The sequence below is a fragment of the Scylla paramamosain genome, chromosome 7 (assembly GCF_035594125.1).
Source record: "Scylla paramamosain isolate STU-SP2022 chromosome 7, ASM3559412v1, whole genome shotgun sequence".
Lineage (NCBI taxonomy): Eukaryota > Metazoa > Arthropoda > Malacostraca > Decapoda > Portunidae > Scylla > Scylla paramamosain.
Window position 1 is genome coordinate 30131430 of NC_087157.1, and position 16686 is coordinate 30148115.

At 37.8% G+C, this 16686-nt stretch overlaps 1 protein-coding gene across 12 annotated transcripts in view; it reads right to left on the reverse strand.

Moving 5' to 3' along the window:
* LOC135102341 (receptor-type tyrosine-protein phosphatase U-like) overlaps positions 1-16686 on the reverse strand; it is a 158066-nt gene that overhangs the window by 37345 nt on the left and 104035 nt on the right. For 9 of the 12 annotated variants that reach the window (XR_010269620.1, XM_064007427.1, XM_064007426.1 and 6 more), the window contains 3 exons: positions 11396-11525; positions 9199-9248; positions 5223-5317 (listed from right to left, as the gene is read on the reverse strand). Coding sequence is in view for 11 of the 12 variants with exons in the window: in XM_064007427.1 (XP_063863497.1) it covers positions 5223-5317; positions 9199-9248; positions 11396-11525 (275 nt within the window). In the remaining variant the exon portion in view is untranslated. The remainder of the gene's footprint in view (positions 1-5222; positions 5318-9198; positions 9249-11395; positions 11526-16686) is intronic. The other 3 variants (XM_064007435.1, XM_064007434.1, XM_064007433.1) reach the window with 1 other exon arrangement.

Consider the following 16686-nt stretch of genomic DNA (forward strand, 5'->3'; position numbering starts at 1 on the left):
GTAAAGAACTACAGTCAGTACAATGAAATGCAATACACATTGTTATGAGCAGAGAAGTTGAAAGAGATAGAGAGAAGAGAGACAGAAAGAAAGCATGTGTGATAGGAAGACCATGTGGGATGGGCATGTCATGGTGTGCTGCCTTATAGCAACTTTTTATGTAATTTGGAAGTTGTTCCTCTATTAAACTTTCTCCAGTTACCTTTCTTTCTGAGAGCTGTATCCAATAAATGCTTAAGTAAAAGAGTTGCTCTCTCTCACAGAATAATCAGTTTCCACCCAGCCTCCTTAGTAAGTGCGCAGTAGAGTTGCCCTCTGTCATAGAATAATCAGTTTCCACCCAGCATCCTTAGTAAGTGCTCAGTAAACTTAGCCTTCCTTTATGAGTGTGATTGTGGTGCAAGGTCTGAGAGAAGAGAGAGCAGAGTGGGCCTCTCACTCCACAGTTCTCAACCCCCTTCCTCCCCCATAAACTGTACCCTGTCGAGCATGGGAGGAACATGCCAACATCCTGCCTTTCCTCTGCTTGCTGTGATGTTCTCACGGTCAGTGGTGAACTGATAGCATTACAAGAAGGATGCACTGTTAGAGCCAGCTGTCTCAGGTGTGTTGCGATGATATTATAGGGGGCATATCATGAAGTACCTATGTGAGGATAATAATGCTATGCCTCACTGTATTGGTTGTTATTTTTCCCTATGGGAGGCTGTGATCTGGACGGCTCTAAATATTATTGGAAGCGTGTGTTACCCTGTGTCTTGCCTCTCCTGAGAACTTTTAAGCAGTTCATAGTTTGAGAACTATGAGCAGTTCTAGTTTGCCCTGGCTGTACCCATAGGTAGATAAGGATAGGTACAAACAGACGCTTTGTTAAACATCATGGAAGTTGTCCTTTGTTTTGTTTAGTAGGAGACACTTCCCTGTTGTTCGTCTGAAGAAATATCACAACAGCAGGCACTATCCTGATCATGTGGTGCTAATGCAAATGCTGTTATGTCTATGTCCACTATATGTTGCCAGTGGTACCTCCTGAGGCAGAGTAGTTGGAGAGAGGGTGTGATGCTCGCTGCGGATGGCTGCATCGAGTGAGTCCTGGCGAGCAGCAGAGACCACGTTAAGACTGTTGGCGTGTCTCTTGTTGGACTCCATGCTGTGTTGGTGTGTGCACAAATTCTAAACAGACTCTAAATACTAAGTTCTCTAGTGTCACTATTTAATTGATGACAAAACAGTGACCTATACCTGACGTCTCTTCAGTAACCAGAAATGCAGAAACACATTGATGTTTTCTTATGTCTCTCCAGTAATCCGAGACGTAATACCACTAAACTTTCCCATATTACTACACTATCCGTAATGTGTGAGCTCTAGAGTTGTTGGTGTAAATAAATTGTATATACTGACTTGATTCAAATTTTTTTTGCCATTTTTCAGTTACATAAATGATGTTGTTGCCTATATTCATATCATACCTACAGCAGGATGCTCCTGCTGTAGGTGTGACAAACAGCAGAGCAAGGGAACAAAATTGGTGGCAGTGGTAGATAAATGGCTTCCTTTGCTGCTACTGGCACGATAAATGCTACCAAGTAACATAATTGGTAGCCCACTGAGGGATTTTGCCATTTTAGGGGAACATGGCATCCACTGTGTCTTTGTACAGTGTATTGGAGTGAGCAGGCACCTGTCCTCTCCCATCTTCTGCTGAAGTGAAGTGTCCTGTTGTGGAATGTGTGTGTCTGGGCATCTTGTGTGTTGTGTCCTCCTTACATGCTACTGGTCTTGGGGCTCACAGATGTGAGTCTTGCAGACCAGTGGATTGAATAGTATTTATTGCTGGGCTGCAGCAATAAATTTCCACCAGCATTGATGGGGGGTGTGGATCTGTCTTTGAAAGACTAAAGATAGACTGTTCTCTGGCAAGAGTGTATAATATTCCTGTTGGGTGTGGGTGGCCTGTTTGTGGGAGGTAGTCCACAGGGTAATATACCCTCATCTCTCTGTGTCATCTGTACTGTCTGCACTCCCTGGGACATAGCTAAGTAGTTCTTTCTTAGCTTGTGGGTTAAGTTGGCATTTGCTATACTACTTTCCCTGTTGGCCAACACTTCCTTCCTTGGTCTATCGCTGCATAATGATGTGTTCCTCCACCACCCTCACCAATAAATTCTTGACATAATTTTTTATTTATTTATCTTTTTATGCAAAATGAAGAGTTAAAGGGTGAGGGACGAAAACTGATTCAAAGAAAGCAATAGTGGGAGGTAACCAAATCTAATAAACAAAACAAAATAAAGATGTTATACAGTAAATCCTCATTATATTTGACTTTAGTAAGCATTTGTGACTTCAATAAAGCATTTTAGACTTTAGTAAAAGCATTTGACAAAGTACCTCATCAAAGGCTCCTGAGAAAGGTTTGGGCACATGGGACAGATGGGAAGGTGTTAGGCTGGACTGGGTCATGGCTTAGTGACAGGCAACAAAGTGTTGTAATAAATGGCTTGAAATCCGAGTGGGGTCATGTAATTAGTATTAGGGCCATTGTTATTTCTAATATATATCAAAGACTTTGATATTGGAATTAGTAGTGATGTTAGTAAATTTGCGGATGACACAAAGACAGGTAGATTAATTAGGTCAGAATCAGATGCCATTGCTTTGCAGGCAGATTTAGATAGGATGAATGAATGGATGGACAGATGGCAAATGCAATTTAATATCAACAAATGCAAAGTACTTGGTGTAGGTAGAGGAAACCCACACAATAGGTACACATTAAACAATGAAACTCTGGTAGGTACAGGGTACGAAAAAGATTTAGGAGTTGTAGTTAGCTCTGAACTCCATCTAGGAAAATAATGCATAGAGGCCAGAAACAGGGCAAATAGGGTATTAGGATTAATTTTTAGGAGTGTTAAAAGTAGAAGACCAGAAGTAATATTAAAGTTATACTTGGCGCTGGTCAGACCTCATCTAGACTACGCTGTGCAGTTCTGGTCCCACATTACAGGAAAGATATAGGTCTATTAGAATCAGTACAGAGAATGACTAAAAGGATACAGGGAATGAGGAGTATTCCTTACAAGGTGAGATTGAAGCTGTTAAATTTACATTCTTTAGAGAGATAAAGGTTAAGAGGGGACCTGATAGAAGTCTTTAAGTGGTATAAGGGTTTTTAATAAGGGAGATGTAAGCAAAATTCTTAGGATCAGCAACCAGGGTAGAACAAGAAATAATGGGTTCAAGCTTGAAAAATTTAGGTTTAGGAAGGAGATACAAAGAAATCGGCTCTCAAATAGAATGGTAGATGAGTGGAATGGACTCAGTAATCATGTTGTTGGTGGTAGAACATTAGGGAGCTTTAAGAGAAGATTAGACGGGTTTATGGATGAGGATAATAGGTGTAAATAGGTAGGTATATTTCATACAGGGACTGCCACATGTAAGCCTGGTTGCTTTTTGCAGCTTCCCTTATTTCTTATGTTCTTATGTTCTTATATTGAACCCAATTATAATGTATTTCACATTTATCAAACATAATATGACCTACCGACCATCTATCTGATTTATCAAAGAAAGTTTGTAAATGAAGCAGAACATTCAGTCAGTGGTGGGAGGGAGGGAGGGAGGGAGGGTGGGTGGGTGGGTGTGGGTGGTGGTGGTGGTGGTGATGTTGAGGGCATACCACACCCCACACTGCCTTGGTCTCTAAGCAGCAGTTGAAGTGGAAGATTGTTGCACTTATATATATATATATATATATATATATATATATATATATATATATATATATATATATATATATATATGTATGTATGTATGTATGTATGTATGTATGTATGTATTCATAGTATGTGTGTAATTTTGTTTACTTGTCTGTTTGTTCGCAAGGTATCTTTGTTTACTTGAAAATAGTAAAAACATTTTCCTTAAGATTTGTTATTTCTGCCAAAATAAAGTATATGCTATATAATTTATATCCCATACATGAATTATCAAAATTTATATTATTTGAGGTTCATTTTTGTATAGAAAGCTTCCCCCTCACATACCAAATGAAGTTTGGTGTGGGAGGGGGAATTTGACCACCTTTTCTTTCTAATTTTCGCCTTTATTGCCAGTGGTTTCCTCCTAATTAGATTGATATACTGAGGATTTATTGTACATATTTTTTTTGTTTGCATTCTTTATTCAATTTAGAAAAAGATTGTGCTTGGTATAGTATGTGTGTTGTGTAATGTAAAAAGCAGATGAGTGTATTGGAGGGCATGCTGGTACCCTCAATGTAAGTGTATCACTGGAGAGAGAGAGAGAAGAGGAGAGGAAGGAAGGAAGGAATTAAGGAAGGAAGGAAGGAAGGAAGGAAGGAAGGAAGGAAGGAAGGAAGGAAGGAAGGAAGGGGAGAGAGAGAGAGAGAGAGAGAGAGAGAGAGAGAGAGAGAGAGAGAGAGAGAGAGAGAGAGAGAGAGAGAGAGAGAGAGAGAGAGAAAGCAGCAAAAGGGAATGTACAAGGACAAGCACTGCTATCACTGTACCCAAGAAATGATGGAAGTTGAGACCATCGTATACTGAGGACTCCCTGTATAGTACTATTTATTATTATCAGTTCGTATTATTCCCCAATTAATGTTTACTGGAATACTTTTGATTCACTGTACTTGTTTGCCTTTTTTTACAAGTTGACCTGCTTATAAAGTTTGTCTAACTTCCTGTGTATCATAATATACAAATACCTAATCCTCTTTTATCTTGATTGGGTTACATATTTTCTAAGTCTAAGAGTATTCTGTATCTTACATTTTCAGTTCAACTTTAATCAATCATTTCTAGTAGACATGTCCTACAGTCTACACTGATGGTTCATTAATTCCTATTACTTGTATATTTTGTGTGACATGTATATTGTGTTAAAGCAAAATCCTACACTGAATCCAGTATCTTACTGTTCCACTGATTTTGCTGCCCTTATTTCTGAACTTCTTCAATCTGTGTTGCCATTAATAATATCCTCTCATATTTCTCTTTCACACTTTTTTAATTTAAAATGTAATAGATTAAAAGTATCATGAAGTATATAATATAAATGTAAAAGCCAAATTATAAATGAAATAAGCACTTGTGTAAAATAAGTTTGTTACTTTACAATTTCTGGAAATAATAGATGAGGAAATAAAGAAAAATGAAAATGCCAAGACAATACCGTACTTTGGAATAACAAACCTCTTTTATTTGGTCCGGAATTTCAATATCTAGCCTATGGTTAGGAGTTACATTACTTGTCTCACGTGGCTGCATCAAAACTTCTTGACTTACTCCTGTAAAGAACACAATATTAAATGTAATTTCAATAAATTACCTATTTTAACATCTTGACAACCTAGTGGTTAGCATGTTCAGCTAATAATCAGTCAGAAATTTAAATAACTGGTTAATTTCGCATTGTTTCAGCCTCAGCTCACATATTTTGTAAGAAGTATTAATATGAACCTAAGCAGAACAGTTCCAACATCCAGACCATCCACAAGTGAGCACACAGCAGTTTTGCTCCCATATAACAATAAAATATATATTGTATATATATATATATATATCTATGAAACAGGCAAGATCCTCCTGAAAAAAAGGCTAATGACAACATGTCATGAATTGTCTTGCTTTAGAAATATCAATACAGAGGAAGAAGTTTCTAGTCTTCTCACTCTACATAAAAGAAACTATTAAGGAAGGTGAAAATCTATGAAGACTGTGACAATGACAGGACACGGAAATGGAGTTGTAGATAGCAACCTGAATTTAATCTTCAAAAATCCAAAAAGATGAAGTCTGGCAAAGGCAGCAGAAAGTGTATGTATGATTATAGGATGAGAAATAAAATTATCAGTAAAGCTATAGGAAAAAAGGAGCCAGGAGTGATATTCTTGATCAGCTTATTACCACAGAAACATAAACAAAATGAGAGGAAACTCTCAAGCTGTTATATGATGGTGATTATTTTCTGGATGAAGAGAGAGGAAGATAAATTATACAAAAATACATCCAAGACTTGAGTATATGTTGGGTGGTAACCTCATGAGAAAAAAATGTATAAGGAAACTGGAAAGAATATAGAGAATAGCAACCAAAGTGGTAGCTAATTTGAGAAACCTATCATATGAAGAGACCGTCTAGTCTGGAAATTAAAAGGGAAATAATAAAACTTAATTTTAGTGTTCAGAGTGATGAAGGGAGTAGAACAAAACAGATGGAGAAAATTCCTAAAAGTGGAACAAAAGGAACACAAAAGAAAACTGAATATGATCATTTGTAGGAAATGCATTAAGAAGCACAGCTTTCCCCAGAGAAGCATATCAGTCTGGAATAATCTAGATGAGAAAGTGGTCCATGCAAGAAGTATTCATGACTGAGGAAACTGGATACTAGTAGTTGATACTGGTCGCATTATTGTACTTTAGCATCCTACCTATCTGAAACTGTGTATGCAATATGCTTCAGGAATATCTATCACTGTTAATAATAAGATCTCATTCAAGCTAAAACAGCTTCTATGATTTTAGTTTTTTTCACCCCTAAATGATAACTCTGTATAGGGACATTATTCATCTATGTATGGAGTATGCTTTTACATACATGGGGAGGGATCCACTTATATTGCTCTGCTAAACAGGATAGATTCAAAAGCATTTCACCTTATCAATTTCTCTCTTCCAATTGACTGTCTTTGGCTTCCTTCTCTTTGCTGTAATGTTGCATCTCTTGCTATCTTCAACAGATAATTTTCATGCTAGCTGCTCTTCTTATCTTGCTAACTGTATGCCTCCCTTCCTGTTGCAGCCTATCTCCACAACTTTCTTTTTTCTTTCACTCCTCACCACCTCCATAATGCAACAGTAAACCAGTATTCACAATCTTCCATCCCCTTTACTGGTAAACTCTGGGACTTCCTACCTCCTTCTGTATTTTCCCTTTCCTATGACTTGAATTCTTTAAAGTGGGAGGTCTCAAGACACTTCTCTAACATTGATTAATCTTTTTAGCTCTTTTTCTTTAGGGAATGACAACTTAATGGTCCTTTTTTAATATACATAAATCTTGTTGTCCTTGGCCAACATCCCTCATGCATAAGATGAAGAAGAAGAATAAGAAGAAAAAAAATAGAAAATAGAAAAGGGATAAGGCAACACTTACTATTTTATTATTGAAACTCAGAATTTATTGTATTTAGCGGTACAATCAGGTTGCATTAACTTTTTCATTTGGGATGGACAGAAAAGGAGTGAGAAGAACTAGAAAGTCTTGTGCAGTGAGGCTATGGGAGGATAGGAAGCATACAGTTAGCAAGATCAAAAGAGCAGTTCGCATGAAAATAGTAGTAGAAGATAGCAAGAGATGCAACATTGTAGTGAAGAGAGACTTAGGACAGAGAGAATATTAATCAGCAATCTCTTCATCTAGATCAGAATTGAGATGGTTTACTAATACTGCACATCAAAGCAGGCCAGTTCCCTTTCCAAGACACTTATCCTGTAATTTTTGACTACTGCTTTTTATTCTGGGGACAGGCACCTCAGTGGACATTTTTTTTTTTTTTTTGCTCTTGGCCAGTGCCTCTCTTTCAAAAAAAATCCTGGGCAGTTGAGAACAGATGTAGGGGAACCCTCATCAAAGACCTCAAGCTTGCATTTCTAATGTACTTTCAAAAGTGTGGTCCATTTATCCTTATTACAAACAATCATTCTTCTTTGCTCCACAGACATCCCTCTTGCATCTCAAGAGCTTTTTAAAAATGTCCATTCTTTCCATTCATTGTCTTCTTTTTAGCCTTATATCTCTCATATCAAACCCAGCTATCTTCATAACTGTTCACTCTTCTCCTTTTTACTCCACATGCCCAAACAAACTTAAAACTCTCTGATCTGCCTGATCACCCAGCTCTCTTATGGCACCAATTTTTTTTTTTTATTTCCTCACTGCTCATTCAGTCTGTATGTTAATCCATACATGTTCCTCAGACGTTTTATCTCAAATACATTCAGTCTTTTCTCTATACTGCCATATTCTATATTCTAAACCAATACAGTGCTGTCACTATCATTACTCAATTCCTAAGGAATGTGTAATGAATGAATAATTAGTTGGTGACACTCCTGTCAACTAAGCTAAGTTACTCAAGTCCTTCCTCTGACTCATGTACGAATTAGTGTCAACACAGCAATGACTGTCTTATGAAATAAAGTGACACCACAAACCATTCCCTCATCTCCCAATGCATGTGGCTGACAAGTATTCAAATACTTCAAGCATTAGCTTGATTGATTGCTTCATTTGCTGTACCATAATTCAGTTTTCAAACAAAGTCACGATTTTAAATACAACAAGACATAACAAAAATTGCCATTTATTACTACTTTATAGTTTCTATAATATTTCCTTTGTTTTTACATATATTTGGAGAAGAGACACAGAGGGTAAGACAATAATTCAATCTTTTAAATAAGTTAAATGTGATCCTGATGAAGAACTCCAATGTAAACAAACAAGGTTTGTCTCTCAGGAGTAATCCTGAGCCTCCTGTGCCTCTCTCTATGACCCACAATGTCATCATTACTGCATAACTGTGTTTTTCCAGAAGCTCTTCCCAGTAGCAAGTTGTCTAAGTGTTATGTCACCTTCATTTTGGCAGTGACTGGGTTGCTCCTCTTTGTGTTACTCTGTAAGGCTTCCCTCACTTGATCAGTGACAAAGAGAATGCCTGCACAGTCTAGACAATATCTTTTGATGAGTTCGGTGTCACTAAGATCATTTAATACATCCTTTCTGGATAAGAAATTTCTAAGCTGAAGATGTTGTGAAGCAGTATCTAGCAGTAGGAGCATCGATCATTACCTGCTAAGACATGGTGGATAGGTGTCTGAGAACAGACTAATCTATTTTACACTGATTCCTAAGGGGAAAATAGTTTTTGGTTTTCAAACATTTTGGATTCTGAATGGTATTCAAGAACAAATTAAGTTAAAAAACCAAGGTTCTACTATACATGTACATAAAACACATGCTGCAGTGTTACTGATCACAAATCTCTGAACAGTGCACATGGACTGAAAAAAAAAAAAAAAAAAAAAAAAAAAAAAAAAAAAAAAAAAAAAAAAATAACAGATACCTTGTGAAAATGGGCCTAATTGTGCATGCATCTACATACCTGGATTAAACTTAGGATTCCAGTCATTGCTTGCTGGCTTCACATGAAGTCTGCAACAAAAAACATGTTTTATATTAACTGCTTTCATGGGTAAGCCAGGTCTTGTACAAAGCAAAATAAAATCTGTTTATCTGGGATCTGTGCAGATTTATTGGCAATGACCAACCAATTGGGTCTCAAGGTCTCAATTGGGTCTTGTAGAACAATCTTTAGTTTGACACAAAGCTATCCCAGTGATACCCCATGATTCTGCCAGGGCACCTATTACAAAAGCATGGATTAACCTCTTAAAGTCAGTATTTGGTGTCCATGTCTCACATCCATAGAGGAACACAAGTGACTTGAAGATCTTAGTCTGGCAGCACAGGTACTGACAACACCATATGCTCACGTTTAGCAGATCCATAGCACCATGGGTCTAGCTAGTCCACTGCAAGACTGAATGACATGGTCCACCCTTGTTATGGACAATGCTACCAAATGATATAACATTTTCAGAGATTTCAATGCCTTTGTCATATGCATGGCAGATTATACTGTGCCATCTGCTAAACATCCAAACATCTGGATCTTGGTTTTGAGCCGGGAGACCTTAATTCCCAAGGGCTTTGCTTTCTTCTTCAGTTTCTCAAGAGCCATCACTAGAATCTCCAGTAACTGCAAAGAATACTGCATAATCAGCAGAAACAAGATCAGTGATCTTGGTATTGGTGATGAATGCTGTACAGTGACTTTGGTCCACGACTCCACCCAATGCCCAGTACATACAAGTGTTAAAAAGTGATAGGATAGGATGTATCCCTGCCTGACTGCCATAGTCATGGGAAAGAAGCTGGACAGATCCCCTCCCCCACACATGACAGCACTCAGTCCTGGAGTACAGGCCAGTCAACTGACCAATAATCCTTGTTGGAATTACTACATGATATGACATGCTACTTGAATTTCAAGTTACAAGCTGATTTCTTTATTTGTAAAATGTGATGACAAGAAGGATGGCAAATGGATAATTACTATTTTACCTCCAACAACAACTGTTACTTTGCTTATTACTGTCATAGAATTGACTGTGCTTTGTTTGCCTCTTTGTTGTAGGTGGATAATCTTGCACCAAATTTCTATCATGTGTTCAAAGAATCATATTAACTGTTTGCCACATTCATTGATAGGCTGAAAAAGCAGTGATGAAACTGGTACATAAACAGTATCTTAGAAGAGATCACTATCCATGGCTTTATCAATCAAGCCATAACATTAATCAAGAACCAAGTGTTCAGTCAGATGAGTGCTCTGAGTGCTATCTAAAACTGGACTTGTCCACTGTTAAGGTACACTTGGTTTCACTTGCTAGTCATCCATGGAAATCCAATTGCCCCTAAGACACAAATCAGTAATGTACCCATGAATCCTCATCACCACTTAAACATGGAAATTCACTAGGATAAGCAGGTTCTAATGAAAAATTCAGTCATGGGTACATTACTGAGAGAGAGAGAGAGAGAGAAAAAAAAAAAAAAAAGCATACTAAAATTGGCACTTGAAATGGTACAGGACACTAACTATTACTTGGAAGAGACAAGGCATTACCAATGTTTGTTAAATATGATTGTGTTCTTTAGTGAAATAGCTGTGTGAACATTACTTCAAGTTAATAGGAAAAACAAACTTCTTATGAGTGAAAATTTGCTTGGAATGGATGTAGTGACCTGGAGCACAAAGGTCTCAAAGTGATCTTAGAACCTGACGACTGTTATGGTCCAAGCATCTAAGGTACTATCCTTCTATTCTGGTCTAGGATTCAATCCCCAGCTAGCAAAGGCTTCTTGTAGCTAAAAGTATCTTGCCTTCAGATCAATTCCTTAGTTTCTATGAAGCACCAAATGGGGGCATTACATGGGCTCAGCATTTATCATTAAAGTATGATACATCTTCAATGATATGACTATTAATTCATCAGTAATTAAAAGCACATTAGTGTTGGAGCATTTCTGGGAACAAACTTTTTAATATTTTTTAAAGAGTTAAAGAATGCCATGCATGCTTTTATAATCATGAAAACTGTTAACAGCTACATTTAGTCAACTCTTCATTTACTCACTTTAGTGATTGTTGAAGCAAATTTCCAATGCAAATGAATACAAAGACATTTGTTCTTAACTTCAAAGTAATAGCCTGCTTTCAGGAGGCCACATCTCACCTGAAATAAGCCAGCAAACCCAGGGCAGGTAATACCAGCAGCAACAGAAGTAGGAGGAAGAGACTAGATGAAGAAGTTGTCTCTGCCCTGACCCCACTTTTCATCACTAGCTTAGAATAAGTTCTCATTCCTGGAAGAGAAAAGTACTAGCTTAGAAAAAAAACCCTTTAATGTACAATATAGCTTAGAAAAAAACCCTTTAATGTACAGTCATCCTTTGTTATCCATGGGGATTAGGTAACAGATACACCTGTGGATAAGGAAAATCTGTGTAGAACTAGGGGCCCCACTTAAGAATACCCTTGAGCTCCAAAATTTTTGTTCAAGTAAAGAAAAATTGCATGTACTGTATTTTGCAGCCTATAACGTGGTCCAGTGTATAATGCACATCATAAGCTTTAAGACAATTTGAGGGAAAAATATTCATTGCTTAAAATGCTTGCCACCTGCAGTAATACTATTGAGCACGTTGCCACTGCTGCCACCAGGCATGCTGCCACTGCCACTGTCAGCCCCACTACCCACAGTGATAGTACTAAGCTTGCCACTGACACCACCACCCAGTGACAGTATCAAGCATGCTAATGCTGCCATCACTCGCAGTGATAGTACTAAGCTTGCCACCGACACCGCCGCCTGCAGGGATAGTACCAATCATCCCACTGCTGCTGCCATACACAGTGATATCATTTATACATATACAGTGGAACCTTTGGTTACACTGGAGTTCTGTTCCTAAGCAGCAGCATAAACAGAATTTGGAGAGAGAGAGAGAGAGAGAGAGAGAGAGAGAGAGAGAGAGAGAGAGAGAGAGAGAGAGAGAGAGAGAGAGAGAGAGAGAGAGAGAGAGAGAGAGAGAGAGAGAGAGAGAGAGAGAGATAGAGGGGGGGGGGAGGGGAAGGCATTGCATCACAGTCATATGGTGTGGATGCACCTTAAGGTTATGCAAATTAATACAAGGCTTGAACCACATAAACCAACCCTTGTTGCCATCAGTGTGCCTCATGCTTTGGAGTTGTAATGAAGGGAGGAGGAAAAAAATAAATAAATAAAAATAAATAAATAGAGAATAAAGTAAATAAATAAATAAAATAAAAATGAGTGAATACATACTAATCCAAAGTGGCACACAACCAAAGCTGACTAGTGCTTCCTTTCTCAGTCTATCGCCGCATGACAACATATTCTTCTGCCACATTTATCAAGCAGTTCTTTGAATTTTTAAAATGTTTTTTTTTTTTTTTTTTTTTCTCTATCAAAATGTAATACATATATTTTTTGGTTTGCTTTCTTTAATTTAGAACAAAAATTGTTTAATGTAGTATGTGTGTGGTGTAGTGAAAAAAAATAAGGGATGAGTGTATTGGAATAGTGTAAGTGTAGCACTGAAAAAAAAAAAAAAAAAAAAAAAAAAAAAAAAAAAAAAGAGAATGTACTTATGTAACTACGAAACAGCATAGGTCGAGACTGCCATACACCGAGGACTCCCTGTATAACATATGCACTCAGTCCATTGAAACATAAAACTCTCCAGAGATACCTTTCAACCCTTCAGGCTGAAAGGATCATAGAGATATCTAAAGATTTTGAAGCTGAGATCATAGAGATATCTAAAGATTTTGAAGGTGTTAATGGGCTCCACCACTGCCTCTAACACCATATCCATTTCTCTCCTTACCATCACCATCACTATTTGCTTGTTTGAGCCATACAATGCATTTTACAGTAGCTATGATTTATCTTCCTTCTACTGTCTGATTTTTCAGGTCCATGGGTCATATCTCCATTTTCACTATCACATAGTCCACATGCAGCTCCACTTGCACAGGTAGATGATATGAAATAATTCCACCAGATATAATTCCACCAATTATAAATCTAAATCATGTTGTGATGCCACTGTAACACTGCACTTACAGTGAACCAACTGAACACACATGCATGCCTACAGCTTACTTGTATTGTACATGTATCAGGCTGACACTACCATTTGGAAACTTTTAGAGGTCGTGGTTGCAAGACTGAAAAGTGTGTGTGTGTGTGTGTGTGTGTGTGTGTGTGTGTGTGTGTGTGTGTGTGTGTGTGTGTGTGTGTGTGTGTGTGTGTGTGTTTTGTCATGAGTTGCCAAAGTTCTTTTTTTTTTTTTTTTTTTTTTTTTTTTTTTTTTGTGAAGCTCAAATCATGGGAATATTTCTAAGCTACCATTGAACTTTGTTTGGCCAAACTTGACATCACCAAACTTGGTGCTGTATCGTATTTGGAATTAGCTTTACCCTGTGGTCATTACAGAGGAGCCTTTTCATGAACTCAGGCAATTACATAAGGAGAATTGTTTCCTAATAAGGGTAATATTTTGTGCAGTCATTATCAGATACTGAAAGTTAAAATAGGATGACAGGAGAGCCAATAAAGATTCTTTTTTAATTCTTCAATGGAATGGGTGTGAGGGTGAAATAAATGTTGGTTTTGAAGCACTGTTTCCCCATTCCATCATTTCTATAGTGACTCACCTTCCTCCACACTCATTCCTCTCCTCTGAATGAGAGCCTTAAATTCATTAGTTGTATTAACTGCATCATCAACACTCTTCATTACTTCATTGTCATCATCAGTCGTTATTATCAGATACATGAGATGGGATGCATATGACTGGGTTGTCAGTGTGTGTGTATTTACCTAGTTGTATTGTACAAGGTTCAAGCTAAAACTCATAAGTCCTGTCTCCATATCTGCAGTTATCCAATTTCTCCTTAAATTTGCTTATACTAACAGCTGTAACCATCTCCTCACTTACACTATTCCAGAGATCAGTGCTTCAATACATGAAACTATATTTCTTGATGTCACTGAGACATTTACTCTTCTTAATCTTTTTTGTATTTGGTTAGCTGCTAACATGCCTCTACAGAGTTGGAATACCAACTAAAAAATCCTGCAAACTAAACACTGTATGGGTTAAGGAAGGTGACATTGTATTATTAAAGACAGAAGAGTTGTTCCGTTTGGCCTTTAGCTAGGATATTAAAATTGTATCCTGATGAGAATGGTATCATTAGAACAGCCAAAATTATGATAAGGGGACAAAAAACTCTTGGAACAATAAATTAATTCTGCTGGAGTACTCTTACAAGGCTACCTTGATCAACCTTGTTGAGGTCAGTAGACCAGGAGGGTTGCCCCAGGTTTGGGAGAGAACAAATACTGAGGTGCAGACCAGGCTACCCCAAATAGCATCTTAAAGGTCATGGGAGAGGTGGAGGAATTTAATCTCAGGTGGTCACATTACCTGAATATAGATTCAGATAATGCCTGGCCCCAGGATGTGGAAATTTCAACTTGTATCATGCATATCAATGTATTACTGGTTTGTGTTGTGACTTGAATATAAATTGTAAAGTTATATTAAAGGGTAATTAAGATTAATCTAGTATAAACTAAGTATTAGTTATTAAATTGAATAAAAGTAAGGTGTACAAAAGGCGTATAGCTTTTGTTTCTGACATGGCGAGCTGGGAGCCCACAAGGGAGTGAGTTTGCTTGCCTCGGTAGCAGTTGCCAGCCACTAGCCACCATAACAAGTCCTATTAAGACATATTCTCGCCACTCTACCACTTCTACTTGGTTAAATTTGCAAAGTTAAGAAGAACTTAGAAGTTTGGAACCAATGGATAATCTCAAGAAAGCTGTCTTTAGCTACAAAAACATGACCAGCCACTGGCCTGGAACACCAGTGACACTGTCTCCAACTCACCACCAATCCCAGCTGGCCTGAACTACAGCTAAGTTAAAAGTTATTTATAATTATATTTAGTGATGCTTTCTGTGATTATGTGTTAGCTAGGAGACACTTGGAATCCCTGTCTGGGGAGGGGACCATAAATCTCCCCAGGTCAGCCTGGGGACCCTAATTAACTGTCTTGATTTCCCCCTCAACCTCTTCTTCATTAACTTCTACAATATTTACAGCTTTAGACCTAATTTTCAATCTGTAAAACACCACTTCTCTACTAGACGTCATCTCTTCCTCACTGAAATGCAAGTGTCTGAGACAACTGACAGTACATCTCTCTTCACTCCTATTTTCTCTATCATCATAAGGGGTCCTTGAGTTATGATGGAGTTCCATTCCTATGCCACATTGTAAACTGATTTTCAGCATAGATTGGAACCAGATTCAGTAAACACTTACAGTATGTCACTCACTTATGCTAATGCTATAGTACTGTAATGTCATAATCCAGGACATAAAACATGGGCAAGCACTGCCAGCATCATAACCATGAAGCAGCAGAGGTCATGACTGGTGTAAAACAAGGATTCCCTTTATGTGAACAATGACCTAACTTGCTCTTGTGCCAACACTCTTGAATCTTCTGAATTTTCTACCATCTGGATTTGACTTCAGTCATTCTTTAACTAAACTAATTTGTGCTGTATACCTCTCACCTAATTCCTCTAACTATAAAAAATTCTAACTTCCAAAGTGTAGCACATCCTGACTCTTCCCTTTTGCAAGAATCTCCATTCTTGGAGACTTCAGTTTTCACCCTCAGCTTTGGCTTTCCTCTCCCTTCACTAACTGACCTGGTGAACTAGCCTTTAACTTTGCTACCCTCCACAATTTAAAGCAATGAGTGAAACACCCAACTTGTATTCCTAACTGTCTTTGAGATACAACAACATTCTTGAACTTTTCCTAATCTCTAATCTTTCTGCTTATGCTGTCACTCTGTCTTCTCCACTGGGCTCCTCTGATCACAACCTCATATCTGTATCTTGTCCTGTTGCTCTAGTTCTTTCTCAGAATCCCCCCAAAGCACAAGTGCCTCTGGCATTTTGTCTCTGCTAATTGGGGGGATGTGAGGAAGTGTTATTCTGATTTTCCATGGAATGACTGCTGCTTCTGAGCAAGGGACCAATCTCTGCACTGAGAACATAACAGATGATAGTGGTTGGTATGGAGGTGTACATTCCTCACTATTTTCTTTCGCCCTAAACTTTCCAAACCTTGGTTTAACTCAGCCTATTTTCATGCTACATATACATGATAAAGAGGCAGCCACACTTGAAGCTTCTATCACCTGAATCTCATGCATTTTATATTTCTGCCTGAAATCATGCCAAGACTTATTTCCAATCAACCAACAATTCCTTTATCAATAGAAAATGTTAAAATCTTTCTAGATCTAACTCCACTTGTGAATTCTGGGACCTTGCCAAGAGTATACTAAGCTTGTTTCCTATTTCATGATATTTGTGTTTAATTTACATTTAGTACAGCAGCTATTTAA